General features: G+C 45.4%; 1 protein-coding gene across 2 annotated transcripts; it reads right to left on the minus strand.

Moving 5' to 3' along the window:
- On the minus strand, positions 1-27,712 carry zbtb16b (zinc finger and BTB domain containing 16b). 2 transcript variants are annotated; one of them, XM_018742801.2, is made up of 6 exons: positions 26,509-27,712; positions 16,746-16,843; positions 11,421-11,507; positions 5,753-5,923; positions 4,521-4,688; positions 2-3,928 (listed from the first exon to the last, which is right to left on the minus strand). In XM_018742801.2, the coding sequence occupies exons 1-6, from the start codon at positions 27,675-27,677 to the stop codon at positions 3,699-3,701; spliced, it is 1,923 nt and encodes a 640-aa protein (XP_018598317.1). In that variant the 5' UTR covers positions 27,678-27,712; the 3' UTR covers positions 2-3,698. The 2 variants fall into 2 exon arrangements, with proteins under 2 accessions (XP_029111377.1, XP_018598317.1); XM_029255544.1 differs by lacking the exon at positions 11,421-11,507 and having other exon boundaries at positions 1-3,928.
- Positions 27,713-27,781: the final 69 nt, after the last annotated feature.

Below are 27,781 nucleotides of genomic sequence, written 5' to 3' on the forward strand. Positions count from 1 at the left end.
TCTTCCATAGATGGTACCGTACACAGTTCACTGTAAGACAAACAAGAAGAAAACTTGCAGCAATTTCAATCACTTTTATTTCTTTATTTTGTCCACATGAAGGAGAACACTGGAAGCTACACAGAGCTGTGCTGGAAATGACACTCAGTGGGAAACAAGGGCCCAGTCACTGGTGCTGGACGCCAGCAGCATCGACATCCTAAGGCAAATGAGTTCAGTGCTAGAAAGCTACGATGGACATGATGTTTATAGTGATGACCAAGGGCACACTGAAGATCATCGCTTGGGCACCCTCCACGGCTAGCCGATGAAGAAGCGCTGAGGTAGACGTAACTATGGCATCCGTCAAAAAAATACATCTTCATTACACAAAATAGCGACCAGCACTTGTGCTGTCTTGTAAGTACCAAAAACAAGCCAGAAATGGAAAACAAAACAAAACCTACTGACATTTAGTCTGCAGGAGATAATAGATTCCAGAGATAATGTCAGACGAAAGAGTCTTCTGGCAACCGATCAGATTCTCTTCTGTGGAACACATGCACGGCAGCACTGCATGAAACAGGTACTCATTCTAGAAATTTCTACAACGTCCCAATAGAACACAGTGACCTTGGCAAAAACATATGCCACGAAACCTGAAATTACTCTCATCTGCATCTCAAAATATCCTCAAATCAAAAATATCTCCAAAACTGCAAGAAAATGAGAGAAAACTCACTATATATTTACAATCCTCAAAGCCTTTCATCCAAATGTAACTTTCCAGCAAAGGTGAAAGCCAATGAAGCTCGAATGCTTTTTTTTTTACAAAAGAAAACAGTAATTTCACATCAGGGAAAAATCTTCTTGAGATTTAATCAATTATCAGGTAATTAATTTCCAAAAAAGCTTAGTAGTTTGTTTTGCCCTTTTTAAAATAAAAATCGAACACCAATTCAATTCTCTTTAATGGAATGTCAACACAAATGGGAATGAGCAGGTTAAACTGCCCTCGCTGGTCATTCAAGAACAGCCATAGATCCAACGATTCATTTTAATTTAATGAATTAAAACACATTTTTATGCATCTAGCCCAAGATCTCTTCAGCTGCAAGTTTTCATTAACACACTTATATAATCACAAATGACATATTGTGTGCAGCCATCTTTAATAGACTGCAGTAAAAATATCAGCTGACATTTACTATATCATTTGAGGCACAGTGATGCAGCTTAAGTCAACTGAAGTGAAACAAATGTGCGCAGCCAGGATGCTTACAGGAGCCTTTAAAGTGACTTCCCACCCTCTCGTCTCCACCATGACCTACGTCTCTTCCCTCCAGGAGGTACATCACCAGTTCACAGTGTTGTCACCATTATGAGGGGGTCCAGAAAGCCAGCTGTCCTCACCCCTCAGAATGTGTTGCAATCCCTTCTTTGTAATTATTTCAAGTAGAAAGCTCTTGCTGTTTCGTAAACAGTCGATCACTGTCAGTTCCTTCTTAAACATTCACTAGACGTTTCAGGGCACGTAGACTGAAAGCGAAAAAACGGAGACCTTCACCGACGAAGCTCGGGATCTATCACAACTATTAATGTCTACAAACGCAACGGAGGCGCTGAGCAAAACAAGCAAAGAAATGAAAAGTACAGAAATACAAAATATGGATTACAGAAATAACTAACAACCTCTGTGGGCTTTTATTCAAGAATAAATGTTAATCATAGCCTTTACTTCTTTGGATTGCTGGAGCCGAACTGTCCACCGACAGTAACACTGCATTACTTGATATGTGACTGACTGTTACAGAAAACACTGTCATGTTATAAAAGATAATTCACACATTTTCTTAGTGTAATTCTTTACTTGGATTATTGTTCAGCTAAAGACACAGGCTGCTCCAGCTATTCGTCAGGCCTCACGGTCTTTGCCGTTTCTCTTGTAAGATGGGGAGGGGAAGCAGAGAACTTAAATTTTAATATTTCTTTAACTTGTAACCTTTCTCATCTTTAACACAAAAAAGCAAAAATTACTCTTGAAGATGAATCATTAGATGAAGTTGCTACGATGCCACAATGATAAAAATTTCTTAGTAAAGAACAAAGAACGCGTATAAGCATAAAAAGAGAGGTAGCTTTCAGAACAATAAGCAACCTTTAAAAGGTGATGTTAATACAAATACCAGTTTTGGTAATAACACCACACTGCCATACATTAAGGTTTTAATCTGAACATGAAATCACACCTGAACTGCACAGCATCTCACACTTTCTTCCTTATCCAGACACATGGAAGGGGATCTAGGCGAAGGTCATTCAAGTACAATGTGCTGCAACACACCAGCACACACAGGCCATGCAGACAAGAGTAAGAAATGATGTTGAACACAAGAAATGAAACGGATGCAGTGGCAGCTGTCTGGGAACAAAGGTGATTCTCCAGAAACTGAATAAAACACAGTCCTCAGAATGTGACTTTTCTTCTGCTGCAAACTGAAACTGTGATGCGATTTTCATTTAATCAGCATGAAGGAATCTTCTGACTTTTTAACAGGATTTTCATGTAGAAACTTAATAAAGCTAGCATGATGCTTAGCTGAGAAATCAACATGAAAATGTGGATGATATTCCTCCTTATTACCAAGGAGTCGTACAACGTTTATGTAATTCCGGACAGCATGAAACACAGACATTACATTGCAACAGTTGTTTGCATGTTTCTAATATGCAGCTGAGCAAGCAACTGTAAATTACTGTGAACTTTACCAGGGTATCATTACACATGAAGACCCCAGCAGTCCCACAGAAAGATCAAAGTCCTCTGAATTCAACTGCCAAAGAGGCTATAGATGATAAATCTGTAGAAACAGAAAGAATCTGAGACCAGTAATACTTGGTAATTACTTTTTTACGTTATACTCAAGAAATGTTCGGGTGTAAAATGATTAGTTTTTTGTGTCCTATTCCATGAATGTCCCTTACTTCCCTTAATCAGAGGAATCTTTTTAATTTACAAATCATATATCACTGCTGAATTTCAACTTATTTTTGCTGACTTCTTGGTGTCATGTTTTTAATTTACCTCGTTCATTTCTAGTTGAAGAACTATCACTACTTGGATTCTTGTTCTTATTCTAACGCTGCCGAATTCTGAATTCAGAGTGGGGTCCCCTCCATATGAGATGTGATCGCTAGTTTCTGAATCCATTATCAGAAGCCATCCGTAAGGATGGAGGAACCCGTCGTCTGTGTAGGTGATCAGTCAGTCAAGTGCCACTGGAAAAGAGGCTGATCGTAGTAAAGTCTGCTGGGGTCAAGCCCTGGGAGCTCCAAGGAAGACACTGAAACAGCAAAGATAATGCGTGACAAACAGATGACACCACAGGGTGTCAAACTGGTATCGCACCACCGACGAGACGGAAAAGGCAACTGTCACTCAAGTGCCACAGAAGAGCTGCACATGTGCCACAGAGAAGACATATTCCATGTTAGAAACTGGACAATCTGTGATTCCGTTAAAAGAGACATGTGGAGACATTCTCTGTAAAGCCTGTATTACACACACTGTAAAAATGAAGATAAAAGACCCTAATGTTGCTCTCCTTTCCCCACTGGCCTTTCTCATCCTGTCTCCCATTCATCCTCTTGTTCATTCCTCTTCTTGTCTGGTAGGCCTGCTGGGTGTTTGTGTGCTCTGTCTCACTGCCTGGCCCCCTTTACACGTAGCACAGGTACAGGTAACTCTTCTCTATCCTCCAGTCTGCAGGAATGTCCTCAGGCCTATGGCTCTTCATGTGCTTCTGCATGGCGGAGAGGCTGGGGCAGTACTCAAGGCAGACAGTGCACTGGTAGGGTGAGGCGCCATTGTGTGTGCGAAGATGCTTGATCATGGCTGAATAGTCCCGAGACCGCTGGTGGCACAGCTTGCACTCAAAAGGCTTTTCACCTGTGTAAGGTCACAAAAATGAGGGGAGTAGAACACACTTGAAGTCTTTGCTGAATTGGTGCTTATTATAAGAATACATACAAAAAATACTCTGGGTTCTCAGCTTTTGAACATAATTGGGACTGGAAGTCTGTTCATAATTCAATTTGTTCATGACTCCATGTGCAAGACTTTTAGCCTTAAAAATGATCAAGGCTAACATTGCAGATATCTCTCAATTTATTCAGAAACTGCAGTAGCGGTCAAACAATTGGCCATGTGCTGTTAACCACACAAGGCTTTCGTTAATATATTTGAGGATGAAAACAACTGACATGTCTTCCCAGCTCTGCTGCACCTATTCCCAGAGATGCAGGACACCTGTGGGTTGCTTTGATTTCACTGTTCTGTCCAGTTCATCCCAGAAACACGTGCATTGTTCCTCAACAAGTTATTGATCGCTAACAGTCATGATCGCCGGACATGAGCTGCAAACACTGTGGAGGTAAGTCAGTTAAGGTGGTTCTACACTCCTATGTGGTAAAGCAGGTTTAAGTCCCAGTCTGTGCCCCACCGTTGTCCCCCTTGGACAGCTTTGAGGGCTTTGTCTCACCTGTATGAACACGGTAATGGGTCTCCAGCTGGTGCTTGAGACTGAACTTCTTTCCACAGCCATTGCATTCGTAAGGCTTCTCGCCGGTATGGATGCGCTTGTGGGTCTTCAGAGTGGTCTCATCACGGAAGCAGCTCCCACAGAACTCACACTCAAATGGATGGTCACCTGTGAGACCACAGTGAGGTTCACAAGGCATGAAGTAGTGAGAAAACAGAGTTATACTGCTCTTGTATCTCAACAGTTTACTGATATAGCCACAGGTACACATGTGTGCAAGCATTCTTAATTAGGTAACAAGCTTTCGGCAACATTTGAGGGCTGTGGAGCAACATCAGCTGAGCAAATTAAGAGCATCACACGGGCCGACCAGACCTAAGGGGTAGATGTGTATGAAGACAAAGGAAGGATAACAGGCAGTGAATAATGTTTATAACACGGCAAGGGGACGGGAAGCTGCAGTTCATTTTCACCCCATAAACTCTTCATTTATGGAGCAGCGTTTATGGTTCCAAGGGGTGACTGTACTTTATTCTCTACACAGTCAGGAACACAGAGGTGACCTTTCCAATACTGTTGGAGTCCGTGAATATAGTGTGCGCAATGGCCAAGACAATGAGTGACAGCACAGTACATGAGCCACGAAGCCAGGTCCCTCTCTGCCTCTCCACTCCACTGCACCACTTTTTCAAGCTTTTATTTCAGCTCAGAATATCGATTAACTCTGATATTGTGACCGCTGTTTAAGGTCATGGGCTGTAAGTTGAATCCTAATGAGCCAATAAGGTTCTTTTTCTTCTTCTCTATCCTTGGGGGGGGTAGAACTCATGGTGAGAAACTGTCAGGAGAGCACCTCTACTTTTGGCCACTGGCTTCCTTTGGAGTTTCCTTCTGCATAATCTTACTATGGTACCAGCAAAATCAATGAAGCTGTCACTCTGATGACCACTTATAGATGGGCACCAATGACTAACGGGCAGCCCCAATAACCGAAACGGTTTGTGAATGAATTTGTTCTGCAACAGAAACTTGTAACATGACTTCAAACATGACATCTGCACCCCCTGAAGTTTGAGCTCATGTCTAACTCCTACACGAACACAAAGCATCACTGCTGACTTGTACATAATCTGCAGCCACTGAAGCACAGAAGACTGGCATGGCATCTGAGTGGCTAGATAACATCCTGCAGGTGGGAAGAGTGAGGGATGAGCAAAGGGGCAGGGTCTCACCTGTGTGCGAGCGCAGGTGGCGTCGGAGCGCTGTGTGGCTGGGAAAGGTGCGCTCGCACTCGCTGCAGGTGTAGCTGTGCACATCGGCGTGGACCTCCATGTGCTGCTGCAGGGACGTCTGAGTTTGGAACCGTTTGCCACACAGTAGGCAGAAGACAGCCATATCCGGGCCTGCAGACACACACATATAAAGACACAGAGTTTTTAAATATCTGTGCGATTAGAGCTCAGCTCCAATTACAGCAGTCATTACGGCATCAAACCGTCACATTTAAAAATCCATGACATGCCATTATGCTCATATGTTCACAGAGAACCAGAGGTACCCTCCCTCCTGTACCAGTTGGAACACACCTACATACCAGGAAAAATGCCAAAAATGAGTCACTCATTATTGGTAACCAATCCAATCCAGCTTCCATCAAAAGCCAGCGCCAGGCTGTTTCCTCGTTGCTTTCATTATGATAGATTATTCATTGCCGGTCTAGGCCCTCTCCTGGAAGAGTAGAGCAGTACGCTATACAGGGTACCCCCACTGTATGGCATGCCAGTCCATCACAGGGAAGCAACACACACAACACAATTTAAACTCCCCAGATAGCCTGAAACGCATGAGGAGAACATGCAAACTCCAGACAGACTGAGCTGCACTTACTGTGCCACATGGCCCCTCATTACAAAACTCTCAATAGATAATAAGACAGTCAGTGTTTGCTGGTATAAATAAGGTGCAGGTAGTTTATAGTTCAAGATACTTGAGGTCAGATGGTTGTAGTTCCAGGTCTAGGATGTGTCCAGCTGCTATACCCTTAAACACTGATGCAACACATCTTAAAAAATGTTTTACAATCCAGGCTCCCTTGATCAGAAATTATTTGCTGAAAGAAACAACTGCTCGCCGTTCAGTATACCACAAACTCCCTTCAAAAGATCGGTTTATCTGCGTAGCTCTGTGACGTGAAAGGAGTCATTTGGAATCAGAGCATTCTCATGGCCACACTGACCTCCAGGCATGTTGTGAATCCCATTTGAAATGCTGCTGGGTGAACTTCAGGAAACCAAAGCATTTTCATTGATGATGAACATGAGAGTTTGACCCTGGAAAGGGCTGTAAGGTTCAGCATACGACTAGAACTCATTAAATCCATAGGGTAAACAACGAAGGCCAACAAAGTCTTCATGAAGGACACCAGAGTCAGTGGTGCCCACCAAAAGACCACCAGACCCCAATGAAGTTTTCAGGAAGACCACTGGGGCCCAGTGAACTCCACAGGATGACCAAAAGAGCCCAATGAGTACCAGGGGATTACTTTTTTATCCCATCCTGCTGCACTCATGACCCAAGATCAGCAGATCCTGGTTAAGCAGGACCCAGTGCTCAGGATAAGAAGGAGCCCATGTTATGTGAACACAAGCAATCATTAGAGGGCTTTGCAGACAACAAGCCATATTTTAATGAAAATACACTTACAGTTGTTGTGAGACTGTGGCATGTAATAGTGACTACATGACTGGGTGTGCATTTGCATGAGAGAGACAGGAAGGGAGAAATGTGCCCAGACTGATATCTTCTTGTCTAACTCCTCACAAGCTGCCATCTCCATTGAGGTGCGCTGCTTAGCTCACAATGTTTAATATGTGGTTAATATGGGTTCCACTTCTTGACATTTGCAGCTGATGGGATGAAAAAATCTATGTACAGTACCAGCCTAAAACTACGTGTGGGCCATGTGGGTAATAGCTGTATGGGACAAAATAAACGAAAGAGTGAAAGCAAAGCAACCCACACATGTCTTACACCTCTGAAAACTGCTGCAAAAGAGCTGACGACATGGTGTCTGATTTTCTACTCAAACCCTTTAACCAAACGTTTCGTTTCCACCAAGGGTCCTCACACTTTCCACTGGTAATGTATAGATCACCTACCTCTGAACCACACGGTCAGATCGAGTGACTAAAGTGTGTATCTCAGTCAGCTTCCTGCTAAAGTGAATTGACATGGCTTGGTTTGTTTGGGCAAGAACAGCATCGTCCACAGGCATTCTTAGTACCACAAACAGCCTGTAGCCTCACATGTAGCGATAAAAAGATGCAATCGTTTGTGTAGAGTAAATGATCCCTGTCTAATACGATGATATTGTATAAACACTGTGACATAGTCGGAGCATTTCTGCCATCTGTACTTCCAAACAACTGACAGTGCAACTGTGGCACTGGCAAAATACCTGCATAATGGAACGACCCACACGGGGGAGAAATAAATCAATACGCGCTATACATTGCATGAGGGACTGAAATGGTTTATCTTGAAAATGCTAAAATGATCACTCCACCCCCCACCCCACTATTCTACCCTCTGCTGGATGCTGCTGTGTTCTGTCCTCAATTCTGAAGCGCCATTGCCTCCCACCCAATACCCCTTCTGGGAATTCATCTCTGGAAAAAAATCAGATGTGTATCTACAGTCCTTGATGCAGTCCCAGCATCAGGTGCTCTATCACTCGCTCCCCTTAACAACAAGAAACAAAAGAACAAATTTAATGACTCATGAAAGTTTCACTGTTGCTTTTTTAGACTCAGACATTCTTCTTCCGTCAAAAGCCAGCTTTTTTTTCTTGTTGCTTTCATTGTTATAGATTATTCGGTCTGCAAATTCTTTTAGACAAAGTGTCAACATTTTACACTTCACACGGTTGGATATTTACTGATGCACTCTAGGTTAAGTAGCCATCTCAAGCTGCTCAACCGTTTCGAAACATTTTTTCATTACATTAAACACGAAGCTACTTGTGACCCGCCAGGCTCTGCTGTAAAAAAGGTTTCCTGATCCACGATGGTCACTGAATCGTCCAGGTGCATCACAACAGATACTGTATGTAACAAGTGCTGCCTGCCATGATCTGTTGTATTTTTGTACAGGTCTGGGCAGCTGCCCCCTCAGAATAATAATTTGTCAGTGAAAAAGGGATGGGATCGCTTTAATGTCTTGTCTATTCTTGAGAACATAAAGAGAGGAAAGTCACGGGGCATTAAGTGGCAGGAAGTGAGTCTTCACACGTCTACAGCTTTATCGCTGACAGGTTGTCTCTAGCGGCCAAGAGACAGAGCTTGTCACCGTGGACAGTTGTGGCAGTTTTTCAACCATCATCAGTCACAAGAAACCACTTCAGTCCCTTTCATCTTTTATTTAAATTCGATGCAGAGGTTGGCAACAAAAGAACGCTGAAATGTTAAAAAAAGACTAGAAGTTAATGACTGAACTCCCAAAGCACAGTGGTCTCCTTTCTGAAATCCCACTGAAAAGAGAAGCTACCTGAACACAAAACACCCTAAAAATCCAAGTTACAAGATGCAATAGTGCACAGCGGCCAGCAGGGGGTAGCTCCCTATTGTGGTGACCTGTCCCTACCACACACACACACAAGAACATTGGGGTTTTGCAGGGTGAGCACGACAAACAATAGCATGGAGAAGACCTGGCTCATACGCTCATCTCCTAAATTCACACTCCAAGTCTGATCTCAAGGCTATTATACTTATTATTTCTCAACATGGCTTTCTTTTCTTTTTCAGCTGCTCCATAAGGAGACACTTTCAACCCAAAATCGTGTGTCATGTCATCTAACCATAACATAACGGTACCTTTCTAGCTTACTGTAAAATGTAAAGGCAGTGGTGGGGAGTAATGCTGAGGGTTACCAAATGGCCTCTGACACTGGGGATCACCAAGGAGCCAGGACATCCCTCAGTCCATCACAGTCCATGACAGTTGCAGAGGTTGGGGAACCATGACTGGCAAGAGTTATTACTACTGTAGAACACAGCACACCATGTTCACCCAAACACTGGAGACACTACTTCACAGAACAGGACAACAGCATGATCTCGCCTCCCCATTTCAGGACAGAGACATTGAGGGTTATCCATAACTGGACTCTTGAGTTAATGGACACTGGGTCCTCCCCGTGACTACAATGGACAGAAATGGTATCACTAGGCAACCAGACCGATCACGCCATTGTCCAGGCTGAAAGCTTCGATACAAGTAACCTTAACCCTAACCCTGCGTTCTCCAAGTAAGAGGAGATTATTTTCTTTTCTTCTTTTAAGTGAAGACAAATAGATTCCCTCAGTGTAAAAAAAAGCAGCGTTTGCACAGTAAATTAAATGAAGAGCGGGAATCTGTGCTTAACTCACATCTCTGCTGTGGCTTGGCTAAACAGCTGGGAAACCTAATTATGGGCGATTTATTTCGACTGGTCTTTGGACAAAGGGCCCCTCCCACTGTGATGTGCTCCTGAGAGTCCCGAGAGCCTTAACCCCAACCCCAACCCCCCCACACACACACACACACGTCCAGGTTGTGCCAGGTCTTGAGTTTCCACGCACAGGGGGTCAGGGACTGGGGGTGGGGAGCCAGATGGCCTCCAGGAGCGCACAGCTCTGCACGGAGCCCCACACAGGCAGAGGGCAGCTGTGCTCTTGAAGAGAGACCTGCACAGTAAAAAAAAGCCTCCATCCACAGGGAGACCTCAGCTGCCGTCCTACCCCTCCAGCTTGGGACGGCGCTAAAGTAGGTCAGGGCGGAGGCGGTGACAGCACTGCTGCGGACTGTAAACAAGAGCGCATGATGTTGTTTTTCTGGGAGTCCTGGCACTGAACGCCGCCAGACACCCCCTTCGCAGAGACCGCACTTCCGCGGCCAGATTACACAATCCACCTCCTGACATTTTCACAGGACCAAAATCCTCGGCAATTATGGTCAGCTTGTAACAGAAAATGACTCTCTCTCTGTCGTGGAGGAAAGCAGCTCCGGCTTGGCCTGGCAAAAGGCATTCAGCAAAGATGAGCGGCTCAGCCACAGACGATAAAGTTTTTTAATCTGAAGAGCAAAAATATAACCGGCCTGTCATGTTTCACGCTGAGTTAATCAGTGGTTTATTATGCACAGCATGTGGAGGGAATGTGTTATAAATACCCTGTTAGTGCCAATCTACATACTCAGTTTTGGGTTCCAAAATAACAGCAAACTTCTCGGCTTTAAGGAACTCCCACATTGATCTGTTAATGTAGATGCATGATAGAAGGAGAAATACTTATATTTACAAATTACAGAACTCCAACAAAGCTGGGCCAGTAGATGCTTATAAAAACATAATTTCTTACTCGCATCTGGTTCGGGTCATGTTCACATGCAGCTCGGTTGCAAGCAGACGAGCACATTCCCCCGTGCTCATCACCACTACAGATGATCATTCGCAGAGTACAGCTCGCTGGATGTAACTGCTGTTCCTTCACAGCATTTCCGCAGGTTTGTATGATTGACGGCTTACGCACCTACTTTGGTGACCTGCTGCTGAAGCCGGGCCCCATTCAGCATGTGCGAAGGACTGACACGTGCATGGATTCACGGTCAATAGGAAAGAATTAAAAAAACTAATACTTTGCAATCTTGAGCAAGACTCCGTAGAGGCAGGATAAACACATCTCATTAAATGGGAATACCGTAAGTCCAATATAAAACTAATTTAAATAAAAACGAAAAGATGAACAAACAAAGAATTCCTATCAGTTCTTTACAATTAAGAATAACTAGCTGATGAACTATGTCTGTCACGGATGCTATGGTGGCGGAGGCAGATAACATTCCATCGTCCAGCTGCCTTACCTGGGTGTGTCCACCTATGGGACTCCAGTGCCTCCTCCTTTGCGAACTGGGCTCCGCACTGCTGACACTCAAAGGGCTTTGAACAGGCTGCAACAGATGAAACAGGAATACAGCCTCTGGGTTAAAGTCTAAACTGTAAAGGCTCTGAGGAATGCTTGCGGAACACAAATAAATACGACACGATACCAGTTAGGCACATGCGTATGAAGGGGAAGTTATTATGATAATGCAGCGCTTCCGTACGTGTTATGATTGCTATGCCGGTAAACTTAATTGTATACACCACAGCAGATAATAATAATAATAATAATAACAATAATACTGAAGGACTACATTGCAGTGCAGTCCCAGTGGTCCTGGCAACTTAAGTGGTGCCAGATAAAGTGCTCCAAAGCTCTTCTGCATACCACGATGCACGACTGTATGTACATTTAGGAAGGCCATAAAACTGTGGCACTGAGCCAAAGCCTGGAAGGCCAAACGCGAAATCACTGGCAGCGGGGGGAGCTGCTCCGCACTGAGCTCAACATGCTCGCTGTCACCTGCTGTTCTTCGAAAACTAAACGTCTGACATCTTCTCGGTAGCATTACACAAGATTACACCAGCCCCAGCCGGCAAAACAGGAAGTTGCTCTTAACACGGTGCCGTGGGCTTGACAGAAAAAACACTCAGACTCAGTAAACCTCAGAAGTGCGACCAAAAAAAAAAAAAAAAAAAAAAAAACCCCTGACAAATAAGAGAATACACGCAACTAAAAGTATTAGCACGCTACACTCAAACACACAGACAAGAGGGCACAAAAACCCTGGTTATCCGCTACATTAAACGTTAACGCTGACACATAAGACACTGCGGCTGCTTTTACAGAAAAGGAGTTAATGGAATAAACATATGTACTATAATTTTATCACGAGATCCCAAACAAAGAAAGCAGATCTCTCTCTCTCTCTCTCTCTCTCTCTCTCTCTCTCTCTCTCTCTCTCTCTCTCTCTCTCTCACACACACACACACACACACACACACGTAGATTTCCCGTCTACAAGAACTTTGGGGTGGGGGGGGGGCTGCATACTTTTGCTTTATATCAACACCCTCCCATTCCAAAGTGCAAAAATGATCCCAGAGCGACAGGCAGGAGACACATTAAAGGAGCAGATGGTGAGCCTGGCCAGCGCTCATGTGCCAAGTGCAGTTTCACTTCTCTCAAAGTACAACAAAAAGAACACGGTGTTCACAATAGCCTGGAGATGTGCAGCATCATCACTTTTATTTGCCCTCTCTCACACATCACGTGAGCGCAAGTATGCACGCAAGCACATGTGGGCTCATACGGACCCACAGACACACGCACGCGTGCACGCACGCACACACACCTATCTGAAACGCACAGATCTTAATTCTGAAACATGGGATGGTTTTCAGCTCTGACAGCAGCTCCATTCATGGTCGCTTCTCTGCACAGCATCTCTCCTTTGGGCAGTTTAAAATAAACAGCAATCAAGTGAAAGCTGACAAATTTAACTGCACATCATTCGCTAATGGATTCATGATTTTAGTGCTTCTCTCTCAGAAGTAACTTGTGCTGTGCTTTGCGATAGTTTCATGCACAATTTTAATGAAAGGTGTCACGTTACGTGAAATTGCACCCATTTAGCGCGTTGCGTCGGTTTCGGCTTTTTCATTCCCGACGGCACAAATAACGACAGAAACAAAACCACGTCCACGGCTTAACAGAGTACACCGAGTGCCAGAAACAGAGTGATACGTGCGGGGGCAGCGTCAGCACCGTGGGTGCAGTGGGGCAGACTCCAGGCCGCTCTTCCCTGCGCTAACAGGCTGTGCCGTATGGTGTTATTTACAGTGTCCTTATCAGCCACAGGGCAACGGTGAGTGCCAGTGGAGCTCACCAGGCTGGGACTGGATGTTCCCTTTCCTCGTCTCACCACACCACATCTCCACGCCTAACCCCCCTCCCTCCCTCCCTCGTTCTGCCTTGCTCGCCCTCTCTCTGAAGCAGGCACGAACCGCAGAGAAATTCACACGACTCCCCCGACTCCCCCTCCTCACGGATGACACAGGAGAACAGGCCCGTGCCGCCTCAGGCTCTCGCCCCACCCATTTTCTGCTCAGCCGCCTTTAAATGAAGTTATTATGACTCATTAAAATGCCCGCAAGCCTGTGGAAGTCAGCCAATGGCCACTTAAATTTAGCCTTCTGCTCCCTCCATCCTCCCTCTCTGCACCGACATCATGCTGCCACTGTCCCTCCCATCACAAGCGAAACTCATGAAGACAGACAGACAGAGGGACAGACAGAGGGACAGACAAACAAACACTGAGGACTTCCTTCCCATGGGAGCAGGACTGCAGGCCCTCACTGAGCTGATGAGACACTGCAGTATGACATACAGCCTTGATCTTCTGTTGCTGTAATTGGAAGCAGTTCTCTAGATGGACTAATTACTTAATGATGTAGAAAATCGACATTCTGCATTCTGTTGGCAGGGCCTAAATGAGCAGGTCTTGTATTAGCTGTTTGTTTTAATTGGCAATGACCGCACAAACAGTCTCGGCATAAGCAGTCTTGTTATCCGCTGCTTTTCAGCGCGCTGGTGTGTAACCAAACGGGGAAACAGTACAGGAAGTGTCACATCACATTTTGCGTGCATGTTTCTCATTTCTTCTTGTTCTGTAGTGTGCTGTCCAGGGCCTCTCACACATTATGATGAGCCTCATGGGCAGAACTCTCAGTACAGGGTAGGTACTTGCTTTTCTTGTCTGATGAACAACGTGTTTCTCGAAAACTTCTCTCCATCTCCCTCCCCTAATGTGGTATGTAATAATGTTCTATTAACACCAACCAGCAAGGCAGTGGAACAAACTGTATTTCACCGCATCTGTTCAGGCCTGCTAGGAACAAGCAAGGAATTGAATTTTTTTACCCCTGAACAAAAAGAAAATTTTGTCCCTTCTCCAGATGTGCATGTGGGTACTTTCATCAGCTGCCCTTTTGATGCGTCCCTACTACCCGTCGCACAAAGAAATCGACACGCTGCCAGCGCACATTGCCCATTTGGCAACATCAGCTCAGAGAAAGCAGTAACTCCACCACAGGTCTGGCAACACGCCGCTTCATTGAGCGCATGGTGGCCCGTCCAGACCGGAGATGTCTCAGCAGTCTCCAGACATGGCCTCGATCAACTGCCCTCACGCAGAAGGAAGGTCACGCAAAGCTCAACCCTGAATCAGTGTGTGGGAAAGGACGGTGCTCACTACTAAGTGCCTATAGTGTCTAGGAGGAACACAACCTGAGGCCGGAGGAACGGGACTGAGACCTTTTGTGAGGAACTAAAGCCAGCATTCTGTTCCACTGTAAACACAAGCATGACAAGGCTCAAGAGCAGCCCGAAAGAGATAAATAAACAGATGAAACCGATGCCCTAAAATAAGCCATTCTCAAGATGTGACTCAGTGTGTTATTTTTGGTGGGTGGCTGGGGGGGCAGCTGTCATAAATCATTTAAAATCAGCGACTGAAGCAGCGGTGTATTATAGCACGGGCTGCGATGCTTGCCAAGCAAATGGCTGTCATTAGGACTCCATCTTTCTGATCTTCTGCTCATTCTCTCATGTCTGCATTCTTGGCCATGTGGCTGAACAGAAGCTCAGGTCATTCTGGATGCTGTGCCCAGCATGCCATTGGTGGGTGCTGAAAGAACTGGAATTAGGAGTGGAATTTTGCATCTTTCATCTACTGTAAAACGGTAAAATGGAACCGGACAGCAGGTTAACACCCCGGAACCTGTCCCCGGACCCGCCCCTGCCCACGCTGCTCTATTTTGGAAAATACAACCTGCGAAGTGGTCAGGTCTCAGTAATTTTGGGTTTGGGTACAGTGTGTTCCCGGACACACATCTGTGAGGGATCATAAGCGGAACGCTCCGAAATGCTGGCAGAACATTCAGACCCGCCGATGATGTCATCACTCCGGGTGCCGGGGAGGTGGGGGGGTGGTAGGAGGGCAGCCAAGCGATCTGTAAGCTCTGCTCCAGCAGGCCCCGGGACAGGGACCAAAACGCTGAAATGCCTCAAAGTGGGGTGATCGGCTGCCACGGAGCTCTGTATTACTGCACACCATACACAGGCCAGTATACACTTTGTGCTGTTTATCTGCTTGGCGGTTGCAATTTCAAAGTACCACCAGCAGAACACAGTATCTAAACTTTATCCTTTATATCGGGACAGCTGGTAGCATAGTAGTTAGAGCTGCTATCTTTGGACCCAAAGGTCACAGGTTTGACTCTCACCTACAGCTGTAGTACCCTTGAGCGAGGTACTTAACTTATTCTGCTCCAGTAAACTTCCCCAGCTGTGTAAATGGGTAAATCATTGTAAGTTGCTCTGGAGAAAAAAAAAAAAAAAAAAAAATCAGCTAAATGTTATATTGTGTGTGCTGCACAAGTATTGCGTCTCTGCACAACTGCTTTAACCATGGATTGCAAATCCAAGGTCTGAACTCCATCTCACAGCAGTGAGCCAAAATCACAATGAAACTATTACTTTGAAAAATTAATCTGTCAAGTTTAAGTATACTTTGTTCAAGACAACAACAGCAGTCCTCTTTCTGGGAAGCGAACGCGCAAATTTTTGGTGACAAGCTCAAATCTTTGTTCTCTGTGTCTCCTGATGCCTTTCGGGGGTAAGGTGGAAAGCAGCGGGCCAGACAGCTTTGAACAGTTTCGCTTCCTGGCCCGGTTCGAGCACACAACAGAGTGACGGATTCTGGAGGAATGGTAATAACTTCCCCTTCCTCCCCTTCCTACAGTGTTGTTTACAGCACTTTCACAAGGTCAGTGCCCCCGGGATGTGACTGACTCCGCTTGCCACCACAGCCGGCCCAGTCGGATGATAAGGGACTGGCGCAAGCCTCACTGTACATACTGTACCCAGAGCGATGGCAGGCTGCCAGCTTGGGCTCACCGCCAACGCCACAGCCAGACCCACGGGGAGCAGCGGCCAGCAGGTCCGAAACGCTGTGTACGGACCCGATGTGTCCGAACACATCTGTTGCACGCAGACGTTCTGAACTCTCACAAGAACCCCACGCTGGAAGAAATCAAACATCAAATTAAAAAACTGGGAACAAAAAGTGTACTCAATTGAGCTTACCACGTGCACCTGTTTCTCTCGCTTTACTGTCCTTGTTTCCGTCTGTCTCGCTCCCCCTTTATAATGTGCAATCACGCTTCTTTCCAAAGAGGGCGCACGGTTAATTCGAACACGCGACAAAGCCGCGTACGTTGCGAGTGTCGATTTCTGCGTTTACCTGAATGGGAGAGGCGGTGCATCCGCAGACGAAGGCTGTCCAGGAACCGCTTCCCACAGAACTCGCAGCCGTAGGTCTTCACCCCACTGTGAGGCTGCCTGGGGAGGCACCAGAAAACACCACAGCACGGTCACTCAGCAACGGTGCCGAATCCAGTCAAACGTACCAGACGTTAGCTGAGTTAGACACCTGCTATGCTAAAACCAGTCAAACGCATCAGACATTACCTGGGTTGGTGCCGTGCTAAGCTAAAACCTGTCAAATATACCAGACATTACCTGAGTTAGTGACTTGTTATGCTAAAACCAGTTAAATGTACCAGACATTACCTGAGTTAGTGATCTGCTAAGCTAAAACTAGTCAAATATACCAGACATTACCTGAGTTGGTGACTTGCTATGCTAAAACCAGTTAAATATACCAGACATTCCTTGTTTTGGTGACCTGCTACGCTAAAACTAGTCAAATGTGCCAGATATTACCTGAGTTAGTGATCTGCTAAGCTAAAACCAGTCAAATATACCAGACATTACCTGAGTTAGTGACTTGCTATGCTAAAACCAGTTAAATGTACCAGACGTTACCTGTTTTGGTGACCTGCTACGCTAAAACTAGTCAAATATGCCAGATATTACCCGGTTTAGTAATGTATTGTGCTAAAACTAGTCAAAAGTACCACGCACATTAGCTGGAGTAGCAACGTGCTTTGCTAAAACCAGCCGAAAGCCCCACAGACATCACCTGGGTTAGTAACTTGCAACGCTAAAACAGGTCTACAGTTCCACAGACACTACCTGCGTTAGAAACTCGGAACGCTACTGAACAGCTGGTAATACCACAATGCCTAGCACTGTTCAATACATTGTTGTGTTTACCTGTAATACCGGAAAACACAAATTTACTTTCGTACTATTGTGGGGTTTAGATTAATTATCAATCATCCGGCACTGTGTGCGCAGGTTGGGACTGCCTTGGAACTGATTTTCGATCTAACAGCAGGGCAGAGGTGACCTGTAGCCACTGTCAGCGCCAGCACTTGGGCTCAGTAAGCGAAGGTTTTTTTTACCATTTTACTGGTTTACTGGATCTTATTTAACAGCCCACAGTACAGTAAACCAGTTTGGTTCACTGACGCATTTGCAGGATTTGGCAAAAGCTCTGAGGAAAGTAAATGAGCTCCAAACACTCAGGAGGGAAACCGAAGCCGTATGGACGTGTTCAGAAATGTTTTCACCTAAAAACAGGAAATCAACACACAGTCCTTTGTAACTGTACACCAAACACCAACAAGTTCATAAAAGAATAGCTAAAACAAGAAATCAAACAGACTACATAGCCTACAGTCCTGTGCTTTTATTAAAAATACAGTTTACGAAAAACATTAAAAATGTAAGAAGTGCAGCACCTTCAATGGAAGAGAAGATCTGTTGGGGAAAAACAACTTATGGATGAATAGTGAAGCAGGGCTTTTGGCAGGATCGAGGCAACTCAAGAGTATTTCAAATGTTTCACAAAGTAGAGCCCACTTCAGCGGACACGAGACAGACGGAGAGAAGGATAGCAGAGGCTGAGAATCCACTCTCTGTGGCTTTGAAAGCAATAAATACAAAATTAAATTAAATATCAATAATACCAATAACGCAGCGAGGACAGCTATGTGGCCTCGTGTTCCATCCTGTGCTCTGGGCTGTGTTCTGGCATCACACTGGGGCTCTGGCAGGATGTTGGGCTAAACCTGACAAAAGTTACTGTCCTAATGCTTCCATACACTCGTCGTTCAGCTCAATAGTTCTTCACTCAACCTAGAGAAATAATGCTCTTGAGCATCTCCACATGGTAAAGAAACTGATAGTACAGAAAATGTGTTTTTTACGCCTAAATATGAATATATAGGGGGGTGCGGTGACGCGGCGGGTTTGGCCGGGTCCTGCTCTCTGGTGGGTCTGGGGTTCGAGACCTGCTTGGGGTGCCTTGCGATGGACTGGCGTCCCGTCCTGGGTGTGTCCCCTCCCCCTTCAGCCTTGCGCCCTGTGTTGCTGGGTTAGGCTCCGGTTCGCCGTGACCCCGCTCGGGACAAGCGGTTTCAGCCAGTGTGTGTGTGTGTGTGTCTGTGTGTGATGAATATATCAGCTGTCCACAAGTGGCAAAGTGAAAGGGCTAGGTGTGTTTATGTGAATGGAAGGTGGATTTCAGCTGCAGGGGAGAAAACACAGGGGTGAAAACACTAGCTGGCAAGGTGCAGGAATAGGATTCAGACACTTTTGTAAGAGCTGGCATGCAGATATATATTCCCAGGCAGGTTATTAAAACATCAAGTTTAAAATGCATATGCTCTCTTTCATTCAGCAACATAACTAAAGGTTTCTTACAAAAAAAAGAACCAAATTATTTGATACATATTGAAGGCTAATGGAAAATACAGAAAACATTGTAAAGATAAAAAAAATCCAATTCCAGTAAAGCTATTTTGAATAACACATTACATTCTTGCAACTCATTCTGAATCACTATTGTATGGACCTAGTTGACATTCTGTTTATAGAGCAGAGTTCCTCCTTTCAGCCTGTATCCATTCTCTGGTTAAAAGTTCTTACTTGGCTTGAGCTCCAACCTCAAAACATTTTGAGCTGAAACAAACAAGCCTTCTGATTCAAAACATCCCAGAAAAGTATTTGTTTACAAGCCTAAAATGTCCAACAATGCTAAGGTTAGACAAGAGAACATTCTGCTAAGTTGTTCGACAGCCAAGTTCAGCTCTGTTGGAGAAAATTCCAGATAAATAGTGCTCTTCCCTGCATTAACACTGCTTTGATATTTCTCTTTGCAATGACAAGACATCCATTAGAATGAAGTGATTTTTGTAAAATTTAAAGAGAAAGATCTGGACTCAAATTAACTGAAACAGACAAGAGCTTGAAAGAAATGTGTCAAATATGGAAAAAAAAGCTGAACATCTTTCAACTCAAAGCTATGTGGTGGACTGCTGTTCTTGTTATTTAATCTGCACAGAAACAAGCAGGAAAAATGCTATTCTCTAGAGGCGCAGAATGCAAAAGTCTGGTGTATGGTCATTCATAATGCCAGCAAGGTAAAACCAGTTGAAACCTGCTACAGGTTTCATGCTCTACACCAGCCCAAAACATCGCATAGGGACCACAGTGGCAGCCAAGAGAGAAGCTGAATTTTGGTAATCAGTCCTGACACTCAATTTACAAACCTGGTAATCCTGAAAAAATGAGTCGATGGCCATTTCAAAGACATTGTATTGTCAGGGCCAGTTATAAGCCATTTCCTCTGCCTGTTCATTACTCCAGACCTGCAGCCTCTCCTGTTTTAACATTGCTCATCAAACCAAACAAGGGCACTGAGATGGGATTTCATTCTCGTTGCCCTAAAATGCCCTAGAAATGTGCACATCCGTCACTCAACAGTCTTTAGTGGTTAACTAACTAGGCAATAACACATTGTGGTTGATGTTTAAAAGGGTATATGATCCCAAGAGAGGCTGGATGTAGCCATGCAGCACCCTTTAATGTTACTACTGTTTGTTTTTCTTCTCATACCTCCAACCACAACAGTACAAACTGCGGTTATTCTGTTTTTGTATCATGCTCACATCTAACCCGTAAAGAGCGACAAGATGACACGACCTTTGCACTTCTCCAGCTCCCCTTGAACACACATTTAAAAACCTTTCACTTCTTCCCTCATGGCATACAAAAGGAGCCTGTAATTAATATTAATAATGTATCTCATGAACACAACGCAAGAGAACACAAAACTATTACGGCTAACGGCACAGGTTCATCTTGTTGCATATAATGTTGAAAAGTAAAAGAACAAAGAAGCGGTTTTTAAAACATTATACAAACAGCAAAAGCTGACTACAGGAACATCCTGGAGACAGCAGAATCAGTAACATGGAAAGGAGATCCCTTCTGAGCCATTCACCACAACGGATCAGCCCAGTACTTTTCCAGCTGAAAACATTTCTTTCTCAGTGAGCCACATTTTATGTCATTCTTTATATCAGCATCATGGATACATTAGCTAACTTCATGTTACTGCTGTTTAAAATTTTGCCGTTAATGGATTAAAAACTTGCATCTGTCAGAGATAATAGCTATTGTTTGTTCATGCACTTGGACAAAGAAGCATTTCCATAGCAACAGAGAAGGAAAAGGAATTTGCGGAGAGGGTAGAGGGCAAAGGGGTAGGTCAGAGGTCAAAGCTAGCACTCAACAAGGAGAGCTAAAAGCCCTGATAAGACCTGGAGGCATCCGGTGTTTGGTTGGTCCACATCTTAGCACAAACAAATACTGTAAGGCTCAGTCTTGACGAACTGGAACCCTGAACTCCGACCCCTTAAAAGTTACCTGAGACAATGGAGGCTGAAGCTAAAGGTCTCCTGGTGGATACGGCATAAAATAAGAATTTATGAGAGAAGCCTATTCCTCATCCCTAATGACTGTTTTAATTTCATTCTATTTCAATGACGTGACCTTTGTTACGACAAAAGGGATGAAAAAAACAACATGCACCGGATTCATGAACGCCAATTAGAGTCCAATAATGGGCCAAAGGGTCATTTTTCACTAACACTCTGTGAATGGTGCCGAAGCTGTGCGACGGCTCCGCATGTTCACACACCGGGAAACACTGGGGGAAAAAAAAGAGCCGCGATTCCTGTTCAATTTCATCAGGAGGGATTTTCACACCGCTCTGCCTGCTGGTGCTCATCCAGAACCAGCATCCATTCTGTGACACGGGTCTGCGGGGGCCCAGGTGACAGAGAGGAAGCAGGAAACAACTGGTCTCAGACATTAGAGCGAAGCATGCAGTGAGACGCATGGCAGCCTCAGACGCTATATCTGTTTTCTGTGCAAGCATGGTACTGGTACATGATGCACATACATATAGTTTCACGTACCATTCTTGCACAGAGAAGCAGGTGCACTGAGTCTGAGGCTGCCATCTGTCTTATTGCCTGACTCCCCAAATCTTTCCCAGAAATGCTAAACTTCCACATTTTTTCTCTTGTATGTCCCTTGTAATAAGAACCTAGGCAGATGATCTATGGTAGGAAAAAATAACTCTAACTCGTTCATTAGCTCAATTTGTCCTTAATACCTGTAACAGTATTCAGTAATATGAGTGACTCTCGATGTGAGACGTACTTTTCCAAAGTGCTCCTCTAGTCATTCATTCCCGTTTGCTCTTGTGTCTTCATTAGTCCATCTGCACCACTAAAGTGTGACACAGGAAGTTTCACTTCAAGCCACAAATGGTGTATCCTGTTAAGGATGACGTCAGGCAAGGAACTGGGTATTAAAACTGAAAGTCTCCCAGCGCTAAAAAATGCGATATACGTCTGTATCCCCCCCATTGTAGATTCGCTGTCTCCAGGCCATCCCAGTTTTAAACCAACACTGTGCCTTCGAAAGGCAGGTGGTTCACACCATTAACCCCGCATAACAACACCATCCCCTCATCAACAGCACTTCCTCACTTGATTTCACAGTGGTTGTGGCTCACTCCATTATATTTCACAGTAAGGTCTTTCATTTAAGGAGCACATTTCCTCTACTTGCTTCGCAGAGACTGCTCCATTCACCGTCCTGTTCCGAAACTGAGCGTGAGCGAACGGACGAGGACCTTGCCTCTCAGGACATTTCAGCTGCCAGTTGCATAACTCTCTCTTCTGAGCACATGACGGTGAACTTTTTGCTTTCTTGGATACGCTGCTTCACACCTCAGACCCTTCCAGTGGTCAGGCAGCCCAGAGCTTCAGTAACAGCACAGGACAAAAGGAGAAGTGACTCCAGTGGAGCTGCGGATCATATATGGATCACTCTTCTTCACTGCGAACAATTCAAATGGTTACTGGCATGAATTTTGGTGTAATATTAAATAATATCCAAACAGACAATTAATACAGTAGCATATTTCAGCACACTTCTCTGCAGAGGTGGAAATGCAACCTTAGTGACATCAATCATTTGACCATTTTTTAAATGTCAATTTGTCTTAATCGTCTGTAGCTTCATTTGTGGTCTGAAGCCTATCCCAGAAACACAGGGCACGAGACAGGGTACAGCCTGGATGGGATGCCAGTCCACTGCAGCACAATCATACAAACACACTGCTTTACTAAGATATACACACAATACTGGGAACGTGAAGCCACAAATTCACCTGAAACACGCCTTTGCACTGTGTCAGGAAACCAGAGCACCTGAACGAAACCATCGCAAACACAAGAAGAATACGCAAACTCTGCACACGCTGAGCCGGATTCAAACACACATCGAACCCCACAGCCCAGGAATTGCGAGGCACCCACACTGCCACCATGCTGAACCTCCACAAAGGATCAGATGTACAAATCACTGACAAACTTTGGTCTCAGTGATAAAGTTGGTCAGTTTTTCCCATCTGAACAGCCGTGAGGATTTATTTCATTACCATATTAATGAGACTTCTATGACCAAATTTCAAAGTAACAAGCAGAATATTTATGAAATACATGTCAGCTGTGTCACATGCAGGCCTTGAAATGGCATTCTTGTCAAGGATCTAGTACGTGTGCTGCAGGGCATTTCTTTGTCTGCATGAGATGAACCGTACCAGTGACCACAGGAACTTTTCCCACAAAAGGAGTGCCCTGTCATAACACTGAGGAGGTGAAGGCTAGTGGCCACTCATGACGCAGGCATGTAATTTTTAACCACTTGGCAAATCAGTCTAGCTGACAAATCATTGGTTCATCCATAACAAAAGAAACATTATGCTTCTGCATCTTCAGAACGATGCCACAGAAGTATATGGACTGCAACTGTTTTGGTTCGTAATCGTGTCTTCCATATTCAGAGGTAATACTGGGACTGATTAACACAGCACTCGGAAACTTAAATCTGACATTACCAGATGTCAATATGACAGTCGCTATAAAAACTGACGTGAAAAAAAAATGGACTTATCATCAACTCTAGATGATAAGTACAACTAACTCGAAATGTTAAATGACAGATAAATTCATACATGAAATAATAAAGCCCATATACACTGCTGAAACGGATGCAAGTAATGAAAAATCAAACATCCTTAAATCCTCAGAGTCTAATTTCAAATAAATTTGTAAAATGTAAATGCATTGTATTAATGTAAATACACTGTTCAAACAAAACACAAAGAAAAGAATTTAATTAGTTAACGTTAAAATGTAAACACCTTGTATATTCATCCTAGAAGTGTTACTGCTTACTCGTTCACTGAACTCAAGGCCTCTGACCCCCCCATACCGAGCGAGCAGAAAGGGGAGGCCTACTTTTGTCCTGGGAAAAAAAAACACTTGTTTGAAAGCTGGGGTCAAACCAAACTTAAAGATGCTCCCTCCCCCCACGGTGAACGGCTCTGCTACATAACCTGTGACCCCACAGCCATTGTGTACAATAACACAATGGCATTCGCTCGACTGTGCACTGCTGAGATGCTCTAAATATACGTACAACCCGTCCTGCTGATAACACATCACTTGCCTGGCCAGAGTTTTGAGTGAGATCACATTTGCGAATGCGCCGGTATGCGCCGGTATGCGCCAGTGCTTTTTCATCACACCAAGACACCTGGGGTTTTATGCGTGCTTTAACTTACTTCAGAATATTTCCAAAGATGGTATTTATTTTCTTTTGGCAATCACACCTCCAACATCTTTAAAACGATGTTCACGTCCAGCCGTGACACACGAAGAATTAAGAGTTTCATAAACCGATCCACAGATGGTTCCAGCCTTTTAAACTCTTTAAACACCTGGAAGAGTTCTTATTTTACAGTAAATAATGCAAATATATTAAAACCTCTGAACTTCAGACACATTTACTTTCAACTATATTTATATATTCAAATATATTTTAACATCAGCTCTTACTCTGTGGCTTGTATACCACTGTGCATTATTAAAAAACAGAATTTTAATCAGCTTAAATACAAAAAATGCAGCACACGAACGTCAGAGGTATGCTGAACTGTTTAGACAAAAGGCTCATAACACGCATACATACAAGCGAACGTGAAAGTGTGCAAGTTACAGTTGTTTTTCATTTTAAATTTTGTTCACCCACATTAATACAAAGCAGTGTAAACCCTTGTGTGAAGGACCTGAAACCCCAAAAGTCACTGGGCCCCACCCACCATGCCCTCTGACCCTTCCCAAGAGGCCCAAGGGGCTCCAGTTTCACCAGGGCAAAGAAAGGGACTACTGTAAAAAAATGGGGGCCTGTTTGACCTGGCCATTATAGGAGGCGAGACCCCCGCATCTGCGCCTCTCTAAGGGGCCACCCGCCTGTGACAATGGAGGCTCCCACAGCCCCCGAGATGCAGGCCTGATGAACAAAACCGTTAAAGAACACGCAAGTTAATGTCCGTTTCACCTAATAGCAGGTAACTGCATGTTGAAAGGTTATCTTTTAAAAGATAAGGTCATTAAAAGCAGAGCTGAAGGGGCTGTGGGAAGGCTGGAGAAAAGAAAAGGCAACAAGCGCTCATCTCACGTGACCCTTTACGGCCCTGTGTCCCATGTTAGAGGAGAACCCAGCGGCTGCCACCCAGAGCGCACGGAGAAGAACTGGAAGCTTCTGCTTCGGGAGCAGGACTCAACACGTGACTCCATGGCAGACGACAGCCTGGGAGTAAATAACGGCACGAGATGCATAACACTGTTTATAGAGATACACACGTGAACGCTAACACGCAACTGCAAACACGCAGCTCTGTCTGGAAACACTTTCCTTAGGTCGGGCCGAGCCGCCTGCCACCAGATAGCTTCACACAAAGAGATTCTTTCCCTTGAAACAGGAGCTGGGGAGGCCCTGGACCAGCATGCTGGGAGGGAACCTTCGGACGTTAATCACAGTGCTCCGTACCCCTACACACCACCTGACTCGGAGCACAAGGCTTTGCAATGGCATGCGAAACATCGCCCGATTCAACGCGACGCACACTTTCGCACTCTGCGTTTTCGAGAGATCGAAAATGCCGGCCACGTGCGTTCAGAAATCGGCAGTTCTGACACTAAATCGGTTGTGGCTTTCGCGCGACGGTCACTGTCACTCTACGTGGAATAACAGTCCACACTCGGACTCACGTCGGCCAACAGCTTCCGCCCCACGGGGATTAATCAGAAGCAAAGATCTCTCAGTCCACAGCTGGACAGCCTGTAGCCAGACACTGTGTGGAAAATGCAGTCCGTGTCCATATACAAGAACCTGTTAATGAGTGGCTGACAGCTGAATTTGAAATTGCCGGGTTGATAAGCCAGCGCGACCCGCAAAGACAGAGCCGAGCAGTACCCATGTGGTACCCTCTAGCAAGCGAGATCCTTCCGTTTAAAGCCGACAGGGAACAGTAACAATCTTTCAACTTCACCCTCCAAATTAGCACGCATTAATTAAAGCCCTTGGCCAGTATAACACTTAGCTAGGAAATTAAATCCCTGTTCGAATGTATGGGCTTTATCAAGTCTTATGCCTTAGGATGAATGGGATGCCAAAGTTGTGTCAACAAATCCCGGACACCGGGTTACAAATGACCACCTCATCCCCTGCCTGTCAAATTCATTACCAATGCATCTTCTAAAAATAAACTAAAATGAAGCAACTCACAGCTCCACATCTTTGTCTTCACTGGCTTGAGGGCCCTTTTGTCAACTCGGATGTTTGCAGATGGTGTGATGTGTGCCACGCCATTATGCTACAGTGTACATTACCTGTCATTTTTAGTCGCTTCGCTGTCGAGCTGTTCAGAGCCACAGACGTCCCATCGGTTACTCTGGGTCATGCTTTCACGGCCCACTCCGTTGGCCAACTCCCCCAGGCTGAATATCTCCCTGGGGACCAGGCTTGGTGGCAAGAGTGTCCCATAGCTCCCCAGCTCCATGGACATGGCCAGGTGAGGGGACATGTGCATCGAGGGGACCAGCAAGGAAGACATCGAGTCAATAGTTGTGCTTCTGTGGTTTGGGGTGGCAGAGAACAGAGAAGGGGGAGGCACCGTGCAGTCCAGCAAATGGGTGCCAGCACTGGCACTGCCACGGCTGTGGTGCATCTCTCGAGCACTTGTAATTACACTGCCCCTGGTGGGGGTCCCAGGATCCCCTGTGCCCCGACATGCCTCTGTGCTCATCTCCCCACTGCTCGATGAGCTGGCTTCTTCCGCCTTGGGGCTTCGGTGGCCCGCAGAGGCCCCTGCATGCGTCACCTCTATGAAGCTGCCAAGAGCTGGCTGGGGATCCTGCTTTCGGCTCTGCAGGAGTGACTGGCCGAGGCTCATCAGGCTGTCCACGGCAACCTTTGTGGGGCTTGTTGGGGAGAGGCCCAGGGATGTGGTCACGGAGGGACTCTGCTCCATCCTATTACCTCTGCGCATATTCTGACCGGAGCTCCCCCAGCTCTGCTCCTCCTTGGGGCACCTCCCCAAGGTGTATGCGTCCCTGCCAAGCCTCTCCCTGGGATTCCCATCCTCCTCTGTGCCACCATCATCAAAGCCCACCTCTGTGTCATTCTCCTCCGTTGTCTGGATTGTTTCCAGGATCTTCAGGCACTGCTCCTCCAGGTACTCTATCTCCAGGATCTCTGCTGCATACAGCAGATCGTCCAGGTCCTCCAGCCTCGCCTGCAGAGAGGCAGTATAGGCATACTCCAGAATTTGCTGGAAAGTCTTTGGTGAGAGGAAGTCCAGAGAGTAGTGTTGGCTGTGGCGAGTGAACAGGATCTGGAACATCTTGCTGGTACAGGCCAGCACAGTGCGGTGGGCGCAAAACTCCCGACCGTCCACCACGATGACCACGTCGCACAGCATCCCGGCCTGCCGCATCTGATTGGCTTTCTGCAGGAGAGCCATGGGGTGGGCCGGGTTCTGCAGCTGGACAACACCCATTTTAGTGAAATCCACAATTCCCTGGATGGCTAATGGACTGACTCATTAGGCTGCCGGTCCCCTTGCTGTGGTTTTATGGTTAGAGATAATCTCAGTTTAACCTA

The sequence above is a fragment of the Scleropages formosus genome, chromosome 10 (assembly GCF_900964775.1).
Source record: "Scleropages formosus chromosome 10, fSclFor1.1, whole genome shotgun sequence".
NCBI classification, from domain to species: domain Eukaryota; kingdom Metazoa; phylum Chordata; class Actinopteri; order Osteoglossiformes; family Osteoglossidae; genus Scleropages; species Scleropages formosus.

Excerpts from the sequence above, each read along its gene's own strand:
- zbtb16b (XM_018742801.2), bottom strand. The coding sequence starts at position 27,677 with ATGGGTGTTGTCCAGCTGCAGAACCCGGCCCACCCCATGGCTCTCCTG. Across the intron at positions 16,844-26,508 it reads GAAGCGACTAAAAATGACAG|GCAGCCTCACAGTGGGGTGA; the intron begins GTAATGTACACT and ends GTGCCTCCCCAG. Across the intron at positions 11,508-16,745 it reads GCACCGCCTCTCCCATTCAG|CCTGTTCAAAGCCCTTTGAG; the intron begins GTAAACGCAGAA and ends CATCTGTTGCAG.